The following is a 21958-nucleotide window of genomic DNA, read 5'->3' as shown; positions in this document are numbered from 1 at the left end:
TGTAAATATTTTCTGCCCAGTTACCTATCGGTAGAGTGGTCATTTGCAAACTCCAGAGGCGACCACTTTCATTTCCCTTTACTCCAAACGTCACACATTGTTGTTTCTATTGAATCATGCCCTTCCAATTGCTATAGATCCATAATGCATCTTAAAGCTGTACCTGTCACCTGTATGGTGAGGAATCCTACATTGGGGAGTAGTAGCGACTAGGCTACGGTAGCTGACTGAATATCGTGATCATTCGTCTTTTGCTTTCCTGTAGCTTTGCTCTCTTTTACAAACCCAGTGAACATACATATATTTCCTATTTTAAAGAAATTCAAACAATACATATTACACACAAGTTAAAAAGATTCCCAACAATTAAACTTCTCTGGTTGACATTAATACACCCATCACCAATAGGGACCTTAACTCCCACAATTTTCAGCTCCATGAGCTCCATTTTTCAGGAGCAAAATTCTTTTAAGGTTCATGTAGTGTCTTAGGCCAAAAAAATTTTTAACTTCCTGCATAGTTTGAGCCCACTGCAATATCTTATCTCCTCCACTATTTCAGTATTATGTGTCAAAAATGAAACAATAACATCACTCTACTGTAATGTCAGATACTTTCACTCTAACACTGAAACTATTCCACTATTTCAGTATTACCTGTCAAAAGTGAAACAATAACATGTCGCTACTGTAATTTCAAATATTTTCAATTTCATACTGAAACTATTAAAGTGAGACTATACTCTCACATATATACAGGCATACTATAAGACCCAAGTAAAAACATTCCCAACAATTCAACTTCTCTGGTTGACATTAACACCCCCACCCCAATAGGGGCCTTCATTCCCACTTTTTAGAGCTCCATGAGCTCCATTTTTCAGGAGCAAAATCTTTTTTACAGGTTCCAGAAGACTGAAATTTTGGAATATGCGCATAAAGATCAATAGTATGGGATACATGTCTCATGATTAGAATTTTTTTAGGGTGTGTAAAGTGGGAAAGAACCCTCATGTGCAATTTTGATGAAATTCGAATCATATGTATTCCAGTTCCTTACAGAAAATATAACAGAAAAGTCTCATTTTTCAATTGCATGTAACACGGGCAACGCCGGGTATCTCTGCTAGTTATTAATATATATACAGGTATGTGTGTGTGTATATATATATATATATATATATATATATATATATATATATATATATATATATATATATATATATATATATATATAATATATAGTTTTAGGGAAAAGAACCAAGGTTCATGAACTCATCGATGAAAATCCACTGTCACATATAGAAAAATTAATAAGTAAAAGCACAATAAATAAGTATAGTATAATACAAAGTAAATATCATAAGATAAAGATTATACTTGTGCTTTTTAATTATTAATTTTTCTATATGTGACAGTAGATTTTCATCAATGAGTTCATGAACCTTGGTTCTTTTCCCTAAAACTATATATTTATATATATTTAATACTGTGAAGCTTAATTTAATTTTAATTTTTAATAAATTGATTTTAATTGAGTTTTCACCTGTAATTTTGCATTTATATCCCTATTATTATTATTATTATTATTATTATTATTATTATTATTATTATTATTATTATTATTATTATATATGATGATGATGATATATATATATATATATATATATATATATCATCATCATCATCATCATAGTTTAACGTTCGCTTTCCATGCTAGCATGGATTGGATGATTTGACTGGGGAGTGGTAAACTGAATGCCTGCACCAGGCTCCAATCTGATCTGGCAGAGTTTCTACAGCTGGATGCCTTTCCTAATGCCAACCACTCCGAGAATGTAGTGGGTGCTTTTACAATGCCATTGGCACAAGGGCCAGTCACACAGTACTGGCAACGGCCACACTTAAAAAGGTGTTTTTTACATGCCACCTGCACGGGAGCCAGTCCAGCACCACTGGCAACGACCTCGCTCGAATGATTTACTAACGTGCCACCAGCACAAGTGCTAGAAGGCAACACTGGTAACGATTATGCTCAATTGGTGCTATTTACAGGCCACTGGTGCGGTGTCAGTCATCGAGTATGGTTCAATTACGATTTCACTTGCCCCAACAGGTCTTCACAAGCAGTGTTTAGTGTCCAATGAAGGAGAGGTTGGCATGGGTGCCAGTCGTCGGATTCGGTTCGATTTCGATTTCAGATTTCAAATATCAAATTCCAAATTCCATATTCACTTGCCTTGAGACAACCTGCTGAGAGCCACCGACCAGATCTGTGGCTGGTGTAAAGTCCCCTCTCGACCCAAAGTAACGTGGTGGTGGAACAATGTGGTTGACAGGGCTATTAGACAAAAGAAACAGGCTTGGAAGGACTGGGAAAACGAAGGTAGCAGAGAATTGTATCAGACTGCCAGAAGGGAAGCTAGGAGACTGGTTTACTTAGCCAGACGGGAAGCAGATAAGAAAAAATTTGCCAATGTTCTGCGCTGCGAGGACTAAAGGCTTGAAGTTTTTTGTGTTGCAGGACAGTGTGTGAGAGAGAATCGTGATGTCGTAGGAGAGAAATGTGTCCACATGGATGATGGTATGCTTGCACTAAATGAGGCTGCAAAGAAAGAGGTCTGGAGATGCCACTATGAAAGGTTGCTTAATAAAGAGAATAATTGGGAAGAAGAGAGTCTGCTGAATGTCGACCCAACAGAGGGACCAGCTATCCGAGTTGACAGTACCATGGTAGATAAAGCAATTAAGAGTATGAAGACTGGGAAAGCCCCCGGCCCATCAGGAATCACTGCAGAGATGCTCAAAATATCTGGCAGTGTCGGCTATAGCCTAATGACCCGTATAGGTAATCAGGTGATACACGAAGGAGTCATACCTAATGACTGGTGTAGCAGCACCATAGTCAACTGCTACAAAGGTACAGGTGGCGCTCTAGACACAAACAATTACAGAGGTATCAAGTTGTTGGACCAGGTTATGAAGGTTACCAAGAGGGTCATAGCCCAACAAATTAGGGAGAGAGTCAGTTTAGATGAGATGCAGTTTGGGTTCGTTCCAGGAAAAAGCACCACTGATGCTATATTTCTGGTAAGACAGCTTCAGGAGAAATACCTAGCCAAAGATAAACCTCTGTACCTGAATTTCGTTGACATGGAGGAAGCTTTTGACAGGGTCCCCCACTACATTATCTGGTGGTCAATGAGGAAACTAGGGATAGATGAGTGGTTAGTGAGAGCTGTGCAAGCCATGTACAGGGACGCTGTCAGTAAGGTGAGGGTTGGCAACGAGTACAGTGAAGAATTCCGGGTAGAGGTAGGGGTCCATCAAGGTTCAGTCCTCAGCTCCCTCTTATTCATCATAGTCCTCCAGGCAATAACAGAGGAATTTAAGATGGGATGCCCCTGGGAGCTCCTCTATGCTGATGACCTTGCCCTAATTGCTGAGTCACTATCAGAACTAGAGGAGAGGTTTCAGGTGTGGAAGCAAGGACTAGAATTGAAGTACCTTAGAGTCAACCTAGCTAAAACCAAAGTCCTAATAAGTAGGAAGGTAGACAAAACACAAACACCTTCAGGTAGATGGCCCTGCTCGATCTGTAGAAAAGGCATAGGTAGAAACTCCATAAGATGTACCGAGTGTAAGCTATGGACACAAAAGAGGTGCAGTAATATCAAAGGACAGCTAACTAACAAGATAGTTTTTGTATGTGGCAGATGCTCAGGAGCAATAAACACTGAAAATGTGCAGAAAACAACCTTTACCACACTCCAGGGTGAAAAATTAGAAGTAGTAGATAGCTTCCGCTACCTAGGTGACCAAGTTAGTAGCGAGGGAGGGTGGACTGAAAGTGTAGCTGCTAGAATAAGAATAGTCTGGGCAAAGTTTAGAGAGCTCTTACCTCTGCTGGATGACAAAGGTCCTCTCACTCAGAGTAAATGGCAGACTGTATGACGCATGTGTACGAACAGCCATGCTACATGGCAGTGAAACATGGGCTGTGACTGCTGAGGACATGCGTAAGCTTGCAAGAAACGAAGCCAGTATTCTCCGATGTATGTGTAATGTCAGTGTGCATACACAACAAAGTGTAAGTACCTTGAGAGAAAAGTTAGACCTAAGAAGCATCAGTTGTGGTGTGCAAGAAAGACGATTGCACTGGTATGGACATGTGGCAAGAATGAATGAGGATAGTTGTGGGAAAAATTGCCAAACCCTAGTGGAAGAGGTAGACCCAGGAAGACCTTGGATGAGGTGGTGAAGCACGACCTTCGAACATTAGGCCTCACCGAGGCAATGACCAGTGACCGGAATCGTTGGAAATATGCTGTACGTGAGAAGACCCGGCAAGGCAGGTGAGAGCATAATCTGTGATCTCTGCCAGAAGTGTGGCCAGCTCACTAATCCGTATCTTTACTTCATTGGACACTAAAAACCCTGCTTGCGAAGACCTGTTGAAGCAAGTGAATTTGGAATTTGGAATTTGAAATCTAAATCTGAAATTGAAATCGAACCGAATCCGACGACTGGCACCCATGCCAACCTCCTCTTCATTGGACACTAAACTCTGCTTGCGAAGACCTGCTGGGGCAAGTGAAATCGAAATTGAACCATACTCGATGACTGGTCACCGTGCCAGTGGAGCACTAACAGCACTGTCGAGCGTGTTCATTGCCAGAGCAGCTGTCTGGCTTCTGTGCTAGTGGCCCGTAAATAGCACCATTAGAGCGTAATCATTACCAGCGTTGCCTTCTAGCACTTGTGCTAGTGGCACGTTAGAAAATCATTCGAGCGAGGTTGTTGCCAGTGTCGCTGGACTGGCTCCCGTGCAGGTGGCACGTAAAAGCACCTTTTGAGCGTGGCTGTTGCCAGTACTTTGTGACTGGCCCTCATGCCGGTGGCACATAAAAGCACCCACTACACTCTCGGAGTGGTTGGCGTCAGGAAGGGCATCCAGCTGTAGAAACTCTGCCAGATCAGATTGGAGCCTGGTGCAGCCTTCTGGCTTGCCAGTCCTCAATCAAATTGTCCAACCCATGCTAGCATCGAAAGCAGACGTTAAACGATGATGATGATATATATATTATAATATAGGGTATCTAAGAGATACCGCCTCGCTGAAAAATAGCAGTCAAATCTTGACTCTATACCACAATAAATGTTCATATGGCACAAAAGAGCGAAGACAAAAACAAAATAAACTAGCAAAAAATTACTGGATAATTCCAGATCCTGGATTTCTGGCTCTGCATAAGAAATGCTCTGCCTTCATCGGTGGAATATACTCAGAAAAAGCACATAAATACAAATATATATATATTTATAAACATGCGATATACTTACATATATGAACGTATACATACATATATATGCACGTATCTCTTAGATACCCTATATTATAATTTTAAATAATTGTTACCTTTGATGGTTTTTATTCCTATGCTGGCCACTTGATAAGATCGATATTTTTATATATCGGTCTTATCCTTATTTATATAAAGATATATATATATATATATATATATATATATATATATATATATACTAGCAGTATAACCTGCCGTTGTCTGGGTGTGACTTATTACGCCATCTATGATAAGTCTTGCTAGGTGAAAATCAACTAAAAAAAGAAAGCCTTACAACGAAAAAACCCTTATGATGTAAATATGTTCATAATTCAAAAGACAATGAAATTAATAGGGAAAGTCTGAAGGCTGTTTTGCGTAACATTATTAAGCGTACGTAAATTTAATCTGTCTAATTGGCTATAGAAATGCTTGTGCAAAAGAACTTTTTGCGCTGCCCTGATTATACAGGAGCTAGGACGGCAATTTGTGATGAAGCAATTGCTAGCGATGTTGCTACACAGTTTTGCCAGAATTCTATCAGATTGGGCAGTAGATGTTGATGCACCATTTTGCCTTATGTTCAGAGTAGCTTCTGGAATGTGGTGAATTGCTGCAGTCTGTTGCTGTCTTTTTAAAACGGCTGCTATCTTTCTCCAGCAAACTGTCTTCTTTGGAGGCATAATCTATGTATATATTAAACAGAACAACAAAAATTATAATAGATGGCAGGGTCAGTAGTTTTCACATTTCTGTAATTTTTCAGATTAACCCCCGCACGATTACCCAACCCTAACCCTAACACTAACCCTAACACTAACCCTAACTCTAAACCCTAACCGTAACCCTAAAACCCTAACCCTGACCCTAAAACCTTAACCGTAACAGTAACCCTAAAACCCTAAAACCAGTCATCGAATTTAGTTCGATTTCAATTTCACTTGCCTTAACAGGAGTTTAGTGTCCAATGAAGGAAGGTGCGCATAAGTGGACTGGCTACACCCCTGGCAGAGGCCTTGGATTTTGGTCTCACTTGGCTTGCCGGATCTTCTCACGCACAGCATATTTCCAAAGGTCTCGGTCAGAAGTCATCGCCTCGGTGAGGCCCAATGTTTGAAGGTCGTGCCTCACCACCTCATCCCAAGTCTTCCTGGGCTTACCACTTCCAGAGGTACCCTCAACTGCTGGGGTGTGGCACTTTTTCACACAGCTATCCTCATCCATTCTCGCTACATGACCATACCAGCACAATTGTCTCTCTTGCACACCACGACTGATGCGTCTTAGGTTCAACTTTTCTCTCAAGGTACTTACACTCTGTCTAGTATGTACACTGACATCATACATCCATCGGAGCATACTGGCTTCATTCCTTGCGAGCCTATGCATGTCCTCAGCAGTCACGGCTCATGTTTCACTGCCATGAAGCATGGCTGTTCGTACACATGCGTCATACAATCTGCCTTTTACTCTGAGTGACAGGCCCCTTGTCACCAGCAGAGGTAAGGGCTCTCTGAACTTTGCCAGGCTATTCTTATTCTAGCAGCTACACTTTCAGCGCACCCTCCTTCACTACTAACTTGCTCACCTAGATAGCAGAAGCTGTCAACTAAGTCTAGTTTTTCACCCTGGAAAGTGGCCAAAGTTTTCTGCACATTTTCAGTGTTTATTGCTCCTGAACATCTGGCACATAGAAAAACTAACTTCCTAGTTAACCTTCCTTTGATATTGCTGCACCTCTTATGTGTCCATAGCTTGCACTGGGTGCATCTTATAGGGTTTCTACCTACACCTTTTCTACAGATTGAGCAGGGCCATATACCTGAAGGGGTTTGCATTTTGTCTACCTTCCTACTTTTTAGGACTTTGGTTTTAGCTAGGTTGACTCTAAGGCACTTCAATTCTAGTCCTTGCTTCCACACATGAAACTTTTCCTCTAGTTCTGATAGTGACTCAGCAATTAGGGCAAGGTCATCAGCATAGAGGAGCTCCCAGGGGCATCCCATCTTAAATTCCTCTGTTACAGCCTGGAGGACTATGATAAATAGGAGGGGGCTGAGGACTGAACCTTGGTGGAACTCCTACCTCTACCTGGAATTCTTCACTGTACTCGTTGTCAACCCTCACCTTACTGACAGCGTCTCTGTACATGGCTCGCACAGCTCTCACTAACCATTCTTCTATTCCTAGTTTCTTCATTGACCACCAGATAAGGGATTGGGGGACCCTGTCAAAGGCTTTCTCCATCTCAATGAAAACCAGGTACAGAGGTTTATCTTTGGCTAGGTATTTCTCCTGCAGCTGTCTAACCAGAAATATAGCATCAGTGGTGCTTTTTTTTGGAACGAACCCAAACTGCATCTCATCTAAACAGACTCTCTCCCTAATTAGTTGGGTTATGACCCTCTCGATGACCTTCATTACCTAATCTAACAACTTGATACCTCTGTAATTATTTGTATCTAAAGCATCACCTTTACCTTTGTAGCAATTGACTATGGTGCTGCTACACCAGTCATTGGGCATGACTCCTTCATGTATCACCTGGTTAACAATACAGGTGACTAGGCTATAGCCAACACTGCCAGATATTTTGAGCATCTCTGCAGTGATTCCTGATGGGCCAGGGGCTTTCCCTGTCTTCATACTCTTGATCGCTTTATCTACTAAGGTACTGTCAATTAGGATAGCTGTCACTCCTTGCAGCAACACCTGTCCGTGTTTGGATTGTGCTTGCACAGGGGCCCATCCGTACTCCCGTTTCTGCCATGAACAGAGATTAATCTTCTTTCTTTGCGCCTTTGTGCCACATGGGCTCAACTCCCCTCTCTCTTCATCTAACCCCCTCCCCTTGCCTATCTCCCCCTCCGCCTTCCCTCTTACTTCCTCCCACCCACCTCCCCTCTCCTACTCCGACTCCTACTTCTCTTTACTTCTCTTCACTCCTACTTCTCTTCACCCCCTACTCGTTCTCTCTTATTCACTACCATGGATTCACTCATCCACAACACACACACACAAGCATGGCTGTGCAGTAAGAAGCTTGCTTCCCAACTATATGGCTTCGTGTTCAGTCCCACTGCTTGGCACCTTGGGCAAGTGTTTTCTACTATAGCCTCGGGTCGACTAAAATTTTGTGAATGGATTCGGTAGATGGAAACTGAAAGAAATCCATCATATGTGTGTGTGTGTGTGTGTCTTTCGGTCTATTTTTTTTTTTAAAAAGAAGTACTGAGGTCAATTCATTTGATTAAAATTCTTCAAGGCAGTATCCCACCATTGCCACATCCTAATAACTGAAAAAAGTTTATAAAAAAAAAAAAATACATATATATATATAAGAGAATTGTAGTTTGCTTGAATCATTTCCCTTTCCTATACATTCACAGACGTCCACACACACACAAATCCCCTCAAAACCAAGCCCATGTGTCTACACATATTGACATACACACACACATATACATCTGTATGTACATCCAGCCATGTGCACACATGTCCCCACACACACACTTCTATACACCCACATGCATACACATACTCACACACATATATACCTACACACACATACATATACAGAAATTTACATATATATGTACATATATATATATATATATATATATATATATATATATATAAACATCCATGTGGACACATACATGCACACATATCCACATGCACACACACATATACACAGATGCATGCATGCATACATAAATATGAAAACATATATTCACATACAACACAAAATGCATCCACATATATACACATCTACAGAAGCGCTCTCAAGTCCACATCCACGTAAATACACACACTCACAAACATTTGGAGATGTATATCCACACAAAACACACACACATGTCCCCACATACAGACACACATGCATAATCAAATATGTTTATATACACAAGCACAGACACACAGATCTACACACATATCTATACATATATATTTATTGATGTATACTCTTTTACTCTTTTACTTGTTTCAGTCATTTGACTGTGGCCATGCTGGAGCACCGCCTTTAGTCGAACAAATCGACCCCAGGACTTATTCTTTGGAAGCCTAGTACTTATTCTATCGGTGCCTTTTGCCGAACTGCTAAGTTACGGGGACGTAAACACACCAGCATCGGTTGTCAAGCGATGGCGGGGGGACAAACACAGGCACACAAACACACATACATATGTATGTGTGACGGGCTTCTTTCAGTTTCCGTCTGCCAAATCCACTCACAAGGCTTTGGTCGGCCCGAGGCTATAGTAGAAGACACTTGCCCAAGGTGCCAAGCAATGGGACTGAACCCAGAACCATGTGGTTGGTAAGCAAGCTACTTACCACGCAGCCACTCCTGCACCTATATATAAATATACATACATTGATGCATGCATATATCTACACACACACACATACACATATGCATAATGGGCAAAAGTGGAGAAAAATTAGTGTTTACATGAAAGGATTACATCAGAGAATCTATTAAAGCAATGAGGAGTTATGATAGCAAAAGAGTGCAATATCCAACGTATCCTTCTTTTTAAGGTTGCAGGATGTGATTTGAGGAAAATTTCACTGTTATTTCTAAAAGGGCAAGTGCTGGTATTTGTACTTTACCATTGGCTTATCTTCAAATTGTTATAATTGCAGATTGATCACCTAGAGAAAATGAGAGACCGAGAGAACATCTTACAAGACAAACTTCAGCTGGCTGAGAATAAACGGACATCTGAATCACAGATAAAATCTGAAAACGAACAGCTAAACCGACAACTCTTGAATCTTGAAATGAAAATCACCCAACAAGAAGAAATGTATGAAACTGAGGTAATAACTATTTTATGTAGAATTATTAACCACAACATAATCTTTCATAAATTGATACTTCATGCCAGTTTAGCAGGATAGAAGAACAGTTGTAAATTTACGGGTTTTGATGAGCTTTGTATGGGAACCTTTGATCATCTTGGGAATTTTGTGTATCACAAAATACCCCCACCCACATATTTTAGCATGATGTCCAGGAAGAAAGTTTGCTTGTAAGCATATTTGTGATTAAAAACACATCACAACAGGAGTAAACAAAGTCAATGTATTACACTATGAAAAAAAGTAAAGAAGGGGCTATATTGACAGAAGCTTGCTTTGTAACCACATGGTTCTGGTTTCAGTCCCACTGCATGGCACCTTGGGCAAGTGTCTTCTACTATAGCTTCAGTCTAACCAAAGCTTTGTGAGTAAATGGAAACTGAAAGAAGATTATCGTATATATATATATATATATATCATCATCATCATCATCATCATCATCTAACGTCCGCTTTCCATGCTAGCACGGGTTGGACAATTTGATTGAGGACTGGTGAACCAGGTGGCTACACCAGGCTCCAATCTGATTTGGCAGTGTTTCTACAGCTGGATGCCCTTCCTAATGCCAACCACTCCGAGAGTGTAGTGGTTGCTTTTACGTGCCACTGGCATGAAGGCCAGTCAAGAGGTACTGGCAACGGCCACGCTCAAAATGGTGTATTTTACATGCCACCTGCACAGGACCCAGTCCAGTGGCACTGGCAATGATCTCGCTCGAATGTCTTTTCACGTGCCACTGGAACAAGTGCCAGGAAGGCGGCGCTGGTAATGATCACGCTCAAATGGTGCTATTTACGTGCCACTGGCATGGAAGCCAGACAGCTGCTCTGGCAACGATCACGCTCGAACGGTGCTCTTAGCGCTCCACTGGTACAGGTGCCATCATGATTTCACTTTCACTTGCCCCAACAGGTCTTCGCAAGCCGAGTTTAGTGTTCAATGAAGGAAAGGTATGCATAAGTGGGCTGGCTACATCCCTGGCAGAGGCATTGGATTTTGGTCTCACTTGGCTTGCTGAGTCTTCTCACGAACAGCATATTTCCAAAGGTCTCGGTCAGAAGTCATTGCGTCAGTGAGGCCTAATGTTCGAAGGTCGTGCTTCACCACCTCATCCCAGGTCTTCCTGGACCTACATCTTCCACAGGTTCCCTCAACCGCTAGGGTGTGGCACTTTTTCACACAGCTATCCTCATCCATTCTCCCCACATGACCACACCAGTGCAATCGTCTCTCATGCACAACACAACTGATGCTTCTTAGGTTCAACTTTTCTCTCGAGGTACTTACACTCCGTCAAGTATGCACACTGACATTACACATCCATCGGAGCATACTGGCTTCATTCCTTGCAAGCTTACGCATGTCCTCAGCAGTCACGGCCCATGTTTCACTGCCATGTAGCATGGCTGTTCGTACACATGCGTCATACAGTCTGCCTTTTACTCTGAGTGAGAAGCCCTTTGTCACCAGCAGAGGTAAGAGCTCTCTGAACTCTGCCCAGGCTATTCTTATTCTAGCTGCAGCACTTTCAGCGCACCCTCCCCCACTACTAACTTGGTCACCTAGATAGTGGAAGCTATCAACTACGTCTAGTTTTTCTCCTTGGAATGTGGCAGAAGTTGCATCTTATAGAGTTTCTACCTATGCCTTTTCTACAGATCGAGCAGAGCCACCTACCTGAAGGGATATACGATAGTCTTCTTTCCGTTTTATTTATTTATTTATGTGTGTGTCTGTGTCTGTCCCTCACTACTGCTTGCCAACCAGTGTTGATATGTTTACATCACGTAGTGGTTTGGCAAAAGAGAACTGATAAAATAAGTACCAAACTTTAAAAAATGAAATTCATTCGGCTAAAGATGCTTCAAGGTGCTGCCCCAGCATGGCCACATTCTAAAAACTGAAACAAATAAAAGATAAAAGTATCTATATTTCAAGTAAGAAGCACTTTATCAAGACAGAAAAAATATAAGTTAGAGAAAAAATTTTACATGTGTTATTGAACAAGAATGACTGGCAGTAGAATGGGAGTGGGCTTGAGTGTATAGTTTCTGGCAGAAGAGAATGTAATGGATTGTGAGTGACTGTTGAAGATGCACTAAAAGAAAAGGGGATGGAACAGAATGTTGTATGTAGTATAGGTAGAAGAAAGTGAGACAATATATAATTGGAAGTAAAATAAGCTTGTGTACACACAGCAACATATATGTGTGAATAGGTACATATAGAAGATTTAGATGGTGCAAATGGAGTGGATGTGAGATAAAGCTAAACAGTTTTGAATCGAGCAGGAGCAGCCATTCTCAATAAGAAAATCATTTTTTTGTTCTCTGGGGAGCAAGCTAGAAAGAGAATTATGTTGCGAAAGACCACCAATGGTAAGATGTAAGTGGAAATGGTCTGGAGAGCTGAAGTGGCATGCAGTATGTTTTTGAGATTAGATTCCTTAGATTTTAGATTACTTATTACTTATAATTTATTCTCACCTATCTTGTCCACTCTTATGATTGATGTAGTATATATGGATTTGAAAAATTGTAGGTTTATTTTGGGGAATAAATGAAAGAAAGGAAGTTCTGTGGAGAACTAAGAAATGACCCATATTTGAGTAGCAATTCTTGAGAAAGAGGCATGGATGATTAAAAAAGTTCAACTCAGCACTGCAAGTTACTGAAACTGTTGCTTCTGCTGTTAAACATGAAGAGTTGCATCTACTTATGATACATAAGTTAAATTAGTCTATCAATATCTTGAGTGTCTTGACCATGTAGGAAGGAATCTATTGATCCTCCTGTTAGCAACAGGACCAAACAACAAACTATTGACTTTGTCAGCTGCTACTCTCTATTTTAGAAGTTTACAAAACTGTAACTCTGCAAGATATATAAATGAGTTTCTTCATTAAATATTTCCACAGATAAAGTCACTTAAGATAGAGAAAGAGAACTTAAATCAACAGTTGCAAAAACTAAAATCATCTTTTGAAGAAAGCAAGTTAAACTCCGAGAGAAAACATACGGAAGAAGTTGAATTCTTAAAGAAACAACATGAGCTTGAGAAGCAAGAAGTGGAAAATATACACAATGCTAAGATCAAAGCATTAGTTAAAGATATTCATCAACAGTTGGCAGAGAAAGACAAAGGCTATGAAGAGTCTTTTAATGAAGCACTAGGTAAGTTTTTTACGATTAAACATTCTTTCAAAATGTTTCTCCCTTTGAAGTTATATATTTTAAAAATATGTAGTTTAAGGTAAATAAAATGCTTAATGTTTTACTTTTTTTATTGATTTTAACATTTTGGGTTGTTTTTTTTTTAATAATATGAAAATTATTAAAACTGGCTAGTTTTATCATTAATGATAACATGTAGGTTTTAAGGCTGTGCCACCAATCTGTCTTCTACAAAGTGTTTGTGGAAAAATTATAAAGCATTTGCCTTTTAGAAATTTTGACAAGACTGGCATTTTTTGTAGTTTTCATTTATTCTTCATTAACCTTCTGTTTTCAACCCTTCAGCATTTAAACCAGCCATCCGACCCAAACTTTTCTACCAGTTATATGTTTAAACTGGCTAGATCTGGCTACTCTCCCCTACCTAACAATGTCATTGTAAAAAGAAGCAATCATATTATTGGAATCTCAAAGCTACAAGAGAATTTATGATAAATTCAAATCAATGTAAATAAATAAGCATTGCATTTGACAGAGTAATCTGAATGCTAAAGGAAATGTAGTTACTGTGAAGAATGGAAAAGTTTCAATATTTCTGGTTGAAGCCTTTTATCAAGGAAAAAAAGAAATAGTTCTGTGAGCTGTTAGACAAGAGTCCTGTTAAAAATGGAGTAAGGAAGTGGGTAGATAGGAATGTGGGTTCTGCATAGAGGAGAGTAGAGGTAAATGGTGGGAAGAACATTGGACATACACAAAGAGAAGGGTAAGCAGTGGTAGTGTTGATGTGTGTGTATTTATGTGGGCACTTTGATATGTATCAGCAGAATCAAGTAGCACAGATGTAGGTATGTTTATAAGTATATTTATATGTGTTGGATGGAAATTAGAAGAAATATAAATAATTGTTGATGCCGTGAAATGTTGGCATGTCTAGTTTGAAAATCTATGCTCCCAAATTTGCCTGCTAATAGGAAGACACGGTATTGGAGTAATCTGAATATAGAGTAGGAACCATCTAGAAAGTTGAAATTGTAACCCATAAGTTTAGGGAGACAGATATTGTAACAAATGTGGAACAGGTACTCTCAGAAGTGATCTGCCAAGCATTAGCTAAGTTTCAAATATGTGCAATGCTTTAGTAAGTTGACATTCGATGTTGAGTACACTGTTGGATTTAGACATGAAGTGGTTGGAAACTTTGAAGGTGGACTTAGAATCACATAAAAGTGTGATGATGGTGATGAAAGGACTTGTGTACATATACATAATCAGTTGTTTTTGTAATTCCCAAGAGCAATCAGCTATTCCAGTTAGAGTATGACTTATGGCAAAAGAATTGCTGACTTTCATGCTATATATGCTATAATCTATGTCAAACCATCCAATGACTTTACACTAACACATTTCTAGATATCTTGATTAACTCTTGTTTTCTTTGGTTACAGCCCTTCCATTTCACATCCATGGTGCCATGTCTAACCTCATCTCTTCAATTGTTCTTTCCTTCTTGGCCCATCTCAACTCCTTTTTACTATAAACATTAAATTCCTCTATACCATCATCCTGACCCTTAAATTGTTTCTTGACATGTGCACCACACTCAACTTTAATATTCCTACATTTCTGTATCTTGCCAAACTCATCTTTACTTTCAGTTGCTTCCCTTCCTTGACTGAGTTCTACCAGCATATCACTACATTGGCTGTTGGTTATCTTGAGGCCAAGATTTTCATTTTGTTTACTGGTTCCACCACAGATCATTAGATAAGATCATTATATTGATGACCATAATGTTGATGGCTCTTTTATGCAGGAGCAGCTTCCAACATTAACTTCTTAGACATTCTCATTTCCATTGACAACTTATCACCTCTTCACTCCTGTCTTTTATAAACCTGACATCTCTCACCCCTACTTTTGTTTCTTCCCTTCCTCCCCAACACATACTAAATTTACTATCCCTTTCTTCCACTGCCTCCATCTTTGTCACTTCTACAGTAGTGAAGATGGAGGCTTTCTGAGGCTAAATCGCACCAAATATTCTACTTCTTTCACACTGTGATTCCTTCTCATGCTTACTTTGTGTCTGTCTCCAAGCCTGAGCCATTAACCACATCTCTTTAATCCTATCCTACTTTGTTCCTTTGCCCCTCACTTTCTCTCACTATCCAACCACAACTCCACTTGCGAAGACCTGTTGAGGCAAGTGAAATCGAAATCGAGTTAAATTGGACACTAAACTCCACTTGCGAAGACCTGTTGGGGCAAGTGAAATCGAAATCGACTTAAATTCGACGACTGGCACCCATGCCAACGTCGTCTCCTTCATTGGACACGAAACTCAGCTTGCAAAGACTTATTGGGGAAAGCGAAATCATGAAGGCACCTGTGCCCAGCGTCACCTTTCTGGCACGTGTGTCCGCAGCATGTGTAAGGACTTTTGAGCAAGATCGTTGCCAGTGCCACTGGACTGGCTCCTGTGTGGGTGGCACATAAAATACACCATTTTGAGCGTGGCCGTTGCCAGTACCGCCTGACTGGCCTTCATGCCAGTGGCACGTAAAAGCACCCACTACACTCTCTGAGTGGTTGGCATTAGGAAGGGCATCCAGCTGTAGAAACTCTGCCATATACTGTTCATGAGAAGACCCGGCAAGCCAAGTGAGACCTAAATCTAAGGCCTCAGCCAGTCCACTTATGCGTACATTCCTTCATTGGACACTAAACTCCACTTGCGAAGACCTGTTGAGGCAAGTGAAATCAAAATTGAGTTAAATTCAACGACTGGGACCCATGCCAACGTCGTCTCAAGTGAAATCGAAATCAAGTAAATTGGACACTAAACTCCACTTGCGAAGACCTGTTAAGGCAAGTGAAATCGAAATCGAGTTAAATTCGGTGACTGGCACCCATGCCAACGTCGTCTCCTTCATTGGACACAAAACTCAGCTTGCGGAGACTTACTGGGGCAAGCGAAAGCGAAATCGTGATGGCACCTGTGCTCAGCGTTGCCTTTTTGGCACTTGTGCCCGCGGCATGTTTAAGGACTTTCAAGAGAGATCGTTACCAGTTCCCCTGGACTGGTTCTTGTGCGGGTGGCACATAAATGCACCATTTTGAGTGTGGCCGTTGCCAGTACCCACTACACTCTCTGAGTGGTTGGCGTTTTGGAAGGGCATCCAGCTGTAGAAACTCTGCCAATTGGAAATATGCTGTGTGTGAGAAGACTCGGCAAGCCAAGTGAGACCTAAATCTAAGGCCTCAGCCAGTCCACTTATGCGTACCTTCCTTCACTGGACACTAAACTCCACTTGCGAAGATCTGTTGAGGCAAGTGAAATCAAAATCGAGTTAAATTCGACGACTGGAACCCACGCCACTGTCGTCTCCTTCATTGGACACAAAACTCAGCTTGCGAAGACTTATTGGGGCAAGCAAAATTGTGATGGCACCTGTGCTCAGTGTCGCCTTTCTTGCACTTGTGCCCTCGGCATGTTTAAGGACTTTCAAGCGAGATCGTTGCCAGTGCCCCTGGACTGGCTCTTGTACAGGTGGCACATAAAATACACCATTTTGAGCATAGCCGTTGCCAGTACCGCCTGACTGGCCTTCGTAGGATTTTCGAGCGAGATCGTTGCCAGTGCCCCTGGACTGGCTCTTGTGCGGGTGGCACATAAAATACACCATTTTGAGTATAGCCGTTGCCAGTACCACCTGACTGGCCTTCGTAGGATTTTCGGGCGAAATCATTGCCAGTGCCCCTAGACTGGCTCTTGTGCGGGTGGCACATAAAATACACCATTTTGAGCATGGCCGTTGCCAGTACCACCTGACTGGCCATCATGCCGGTGGCATGTAAAAGCACCTACTACACTCTCTGAGTGGTTGGCATTAGGAAGTGCATCCAGCTGTAGAAACTCTGCCAAATCGGATTGGAGCCTAGTGTAGCCATCTGGTTTCACCAGTCCTCAGTCAAATCGTCCAACCCATGCTAGCATGGAAAACGGACGTTAAACAATGATGATGATGATGATGATGATGATGATCTAGCTGTTACTCCCATCTTTCCTGAGTTTCACTTCCATCTTTCAGACATAATTATAGCATGTAACCTCCTGAACATAGTTCCTTTACCTCTGGTCACAGTCAGTCTGGAATATCTACCTACTTTTAGGAGAGGTGTAAGACCTGTTCTTTATTTACCAACATCACAACTTTATGTGGTTCTAACTCCACCTTTCAGGCTTCCCACCTCTTTTCAAAATGTATTACACTACATTCAATGTCAACTTTGTAATGCATTATACATAGTTAAAATTGACAGATCACTTCCGAGAGCATCTGCTCAGTGTTCATTGCAACAACACTTGTCATCCTAAACCCTTGGATTGCCATTTCAATTTCCTAGGCTATTTCCATCATAACTTTCATATTACTACAACAGCACATCTCCCTGCTAGTAACCAACTTTAGGAAAAAAGGTTTATTTTCAAACTCTTAACATAATATCAGCAACTGTTTATATTTCTTCTAATTCCCCACTCGACTCATATAGTTGTACACAGACTAGTTGACTCTCCTGCACATACATACCAGTACGTCAGTTTACACTGACAAGTCTTGCGCACGATGACTTTGCTGCTGCTGCTTACCCTACTTTTGCACACATCTACCATTCATCTCTGATCTCCTTTCTCAGGGCTCGTATATAAAAGTGCATAGAACTTCCCTTTCTTCTTTTCTTTCATAAAGTACTGATCCTTAAACTTCAGTATTTTTTTCTTTTTACCACAGCATAATGATTTTTAATAACCATCTCCCATTTCTTTTGAATTACTTGTTCACATACCTACACCAGATTCCCTTGATTCAAAAAACAGATTTTTTTTTTTAAAGTTCTGAAAGAACTGCAATAATTGTCTGAGTGACTTTTACACAAATGGGCACCACTCCAAGGATAAGGGACTCACTATAAAAGCTTCAATAACAAATGTGTAATCTAAAATTAGTCTCCAAGCCTATATTTAGATTGATAAAATCTTTAGGCATTATGTTTAGTAGTTTTGAGGGTTACTTTTCCTATTAAGCTTTATTGAAGGGCTGTATTAATTTTTTTTTTTTTTTTTTTGGTTTTTAGCTGTTTTCCACATTCTTAGAAACCAAAATGTAGGCTCCTTTGAACTTTGCAGTAAAGGCTTATTCTGTGAATTTCATCAGCAGTAAATTCTTCTGCTTTAGATCTATTTTCTATGCAGACATTACTGACATGTTTTTGCAAATTTGGACATTTGAGATTGCTGGAGCTAACATTTTTAATTGCTCTTTTAATTGTTATCTATTCAACGACAATGTAGAGAGAGTGATACTTATAGTTAGTTAAAAACCCTGAGATAAGTGTCGAAATGTGAGTTGTCTAGTTGTTTAGATCATACCACACTATGATTCGGGCCAAATTCCTGTCCATGTAGTTAATAGTCTCGTACCTGAACTGCTATTTTGATATATTTTTTGTTTCACTCTTTTTTTTAATGAATTTACGAAGAAAGTGAAATTTCACTAACACTCTAATTACACTAACCATATCTGCTAACTTGTTTTTAAATGTTATATTTTGATAGAACGTTGCCAACAAGAAGAAACTAATATGATGCGGCAACACCGCAGGGAAATGGATGAGTTGACTAAAGAACTAAACTTAAGACAGAAGGCTTATGAGGATTTAGAAGCAAAATATTACACTGAACTTAAAGTAAGTTTTGCTCAGTAACATCTAAAGCTGAAATATGATATATATTAGTTAATATTTCCTTTAGCTAATGACAAGGATTGACACTCAACAGAATATCAGACAGAATATCTTGTTGTATTTAGATACATTTCTTTGTATTTAAATTTAAAATTCCAGTATGGTGCTAGAAAATTGGATTAGATGTTTTACAGTGTGTAACTATGGAGGGATTTAGTCAATTTTATTTAGACAAGAACAAAGATAATTGTCATTATAAGAAAGCAAAATCTTTAGAGCACCATGTCAAGAGAAAATTACCTGCAAAACTTTGGCTTGCATAATTCCATTATTTGTTTTATCAAATCCTGGAAGTGTGAAAAGTAAAAGTCAAAATCATGAGGAACATAGTTATATACTGTAAAGCATCTAATCTCACTTGTGAGTATCTTGCCAAAAACAATATGGTATTGCTTCTGCACCCACCCTATTTGCCAGATTTAGCACCTGCAGGCTTCCATCCTCTTCATCATCATCATCGTTTAACGTCTGCTTTCCATGCTAGCATGGGTTGGACGATTTGACTGAGGACTGGTGAAACCGGATGGCAACACCAGGCTCCAATCTAATTTGGCAGAGTTTCTACCGCTGGATGCCCTTCCTAACGCCAACCACTCAGAGAGTGTAGCTTCCCCAAGATAAAAATGCAGTTCAAAGGTTGCTGTTTTAACACTGTTGTCAAGATCCAGAACAAATTGCAGAGAGTCTTCAACTCACTTACAGAAAATTACTTCCAAACCAGATTCCAAAAGTGGCAGGAATGATGTAACCGGTGTATTGCTGCGCAAGGTGACTATTTCGGAGGAGATGATGTTAAAGCTTAGACAAATAAGTTTTTTCTTTTTTATTAAACATAACTAATCTGAGAACTTTTTGATACCACCTCATAAGTTATTCCTTTCAGAAAATACAGGAAGAAATGGAACACAAATCTCACCAGCTCCAAAATCAAATTGATCATGAAGGACAAATCCACCAGGAAGAATTAATTGAACTTCAAGGAAAACTTGAGGCAAAGTTTAACCAGCAGACAGAAAGTCTACAAAAGCAACATAACCAAGAAGTGTCAGCTCTTAGCAGTGAGTGGAACCATGAGAGAAAGGTATTCTACTTGCTTTATCTTAATTTCAAAACTGTTTCTATAAGCTATATTTTAGATTTCACTGAATGTTTTTACTTTATATTTGAGTACATTCTATTTCTTATCTCATTAATCATGCTACATTGTAGAAGAAATACTCAGCAAGCCAAATTCATGATTCAGTTTTAATTTCTAGCTGTAGCAATTTCACAAACATTATTAATTTATATACATCAAATAGATTAATTGGTAAGATGTGGAGCTATGAGTACTTGACTTGTGAGTTCAAGTCCACTGGATATCTAAAAAAATGCTTTATTCATTGGGTTATGGAAATAGGGTTCAGAACTTCTATAAAAAGTTACCTGCGATAGACTAGCGTTCTGTCCTTAGCACTTTAGATACTTGTTGTATGTTGTCCAATGATACTAGTTAATCGTTCATAGACATCGAGATGCGGTGCAAAGCTGAAAGAAAATGCCACCCTTGGCCTTCCACGTGTTGAAGCAACACCACTGGCTCGTGTACTGAAGCAAAGAATTTCCGACGCTTATTTTGTTTCATGAATAATTTTATGTCGAGATGTTTACACACAAGATGCTGATTTTGTTGAAATCCAGAAAACATCTTTGAACAGAGTAACACAAAATACAGTACAACTGTTATGGCTCAAACATGGCATATCATGAAAAATGCTAGTCGCAGGCGTAAAGGTAACTGCTCTATTGTTGTAGTGGAAACAAAACAATAGTTATATGATTAGAAGTGCCCTCAAGTGGACTAAATCAATTGTTCCGAAATTGCTGGAAACAAATTATAGTTTAAGGGTGATAATCTGAATTTGCTCCATGATCCCAATCAAGGGAAATCACCCATCTTAAGTTACAATTTTTTTTGTCATTGCTACAGTAACTCCTTGGCTAGATAAAAAGCAATGGCGAACTGACCGAATAAAAAGGAAATGGGAAAACAGGAAATGGTTGGTAAACCATGTCACGGAAAAGGCTGATCTGAAAGTGTAATGAGTGTCTATGCCAGTAGCCATTAAAAGAAACGTAATGTGCATAAATACAATAAAAAAATTTGATGCCTAGAAAAAGAAATTATGTGTGAATACCACAGGAATAGAATATAAACATGTAACACAATGTACCAGAGAACTAAGCATGCAACTAAACAATGCAAAGAAGAGTTCATCAGAGGCAAACAGTCAAATGATACAGGAACAAATACAGTTCATCTGTATGTCAATTGACTGATTTAAATATAAAATGTTTTGGATATCTTTCAAGGTTAATGTACAGAGTGTCCAGAGCACATAACATAAGATTTGGAAGATGGTGGTTGTGAAACATATGGTGGTGGTGTAGGAGGTGTCTGCGAAGGTAGTGTGAATGTGGTGGGGGGATGGCTCAGTGTATGCCTTCTTGTGTCTGTCAACTGAAACAGTTTCTTTTCTTTTGTTAAGTTCTACAGTGAAAACTTTGTCTGCACATTGCAGAACTCGATAAGATATGAACACATGGGCCCATGAAGCAATGTCCTTCGGTACTGCAGACTTCAGAGATTGTGACCGGATGTTCATCAGTGGTAAATCGGAGAGGGATGATTGCAAACATTTGACGTTGTGAGACAGATCTTTGGTAGCAGTATTAGTTGGTGCCAGCATCTGGCCTGGTAATGATAGTGGTGTACTGTAGAGAAATT

At 39.9% G+C, this 21958-nt stretch overlaps 1 protein-coding gene across 14 annotated transcripts in view; it reads left to right on the top strand.

Moving 5' to 3' along the window:
• LOC106872513 (uncharacterized) overlaps positions 1 to 21958 on the top strand; it is a 252407-nt gene that overhangs the window by 157200 nt on the left and 73249 nt on the right. For all 14 annotated transcript variants that reach the window (XR_016243103.1, XM_089357348.1, XM_089357343.1 and 11 more), the window contains 4 exons: positions 9995 to 10171; positions 13131 to 13386; positions 19004 to 19134; positions 20075 to 20272. Coding sequence is in view for 13 of the 14 variants with exons in the window: in XM_089357348.1 (XP_089213474.1) it covers positions 9995 to 10171; positions 13131 to 13386; positions 19004 to 19134; positions 20075 to 20272 (762 nt within the window). In the remaining variant the exon portion in view is untranslated. The remainder of the gene's footprint in view (positions 1 to 9994; positions 10172 to 13130; positions 13387 to 19003; positions 19135 to 20074; positions 20273 to 21958) is intronic.

Source organism: Octopus bimaculoides, chromosome 9 (assembly GCF_046866305.1).
Source record: "Octopus bimaculoides isolate indiv1 chromosome 9, ASM4686630v1, whole genome shotgun sequence".
In the NCBI taxonomy this organism is placed as follows: domain Eukaryota; kingdom Metazoa; phylum Mollusca; class Cephalopoda; order Octopoda; family Octopodidae; genus Octopus; species Octopus bimaculoides.
The sequence above is the reverse complement of the archived record's forward strand: the minus strand, read 5'-3'. Positions and strand labels throughout refer to the sequence as shown.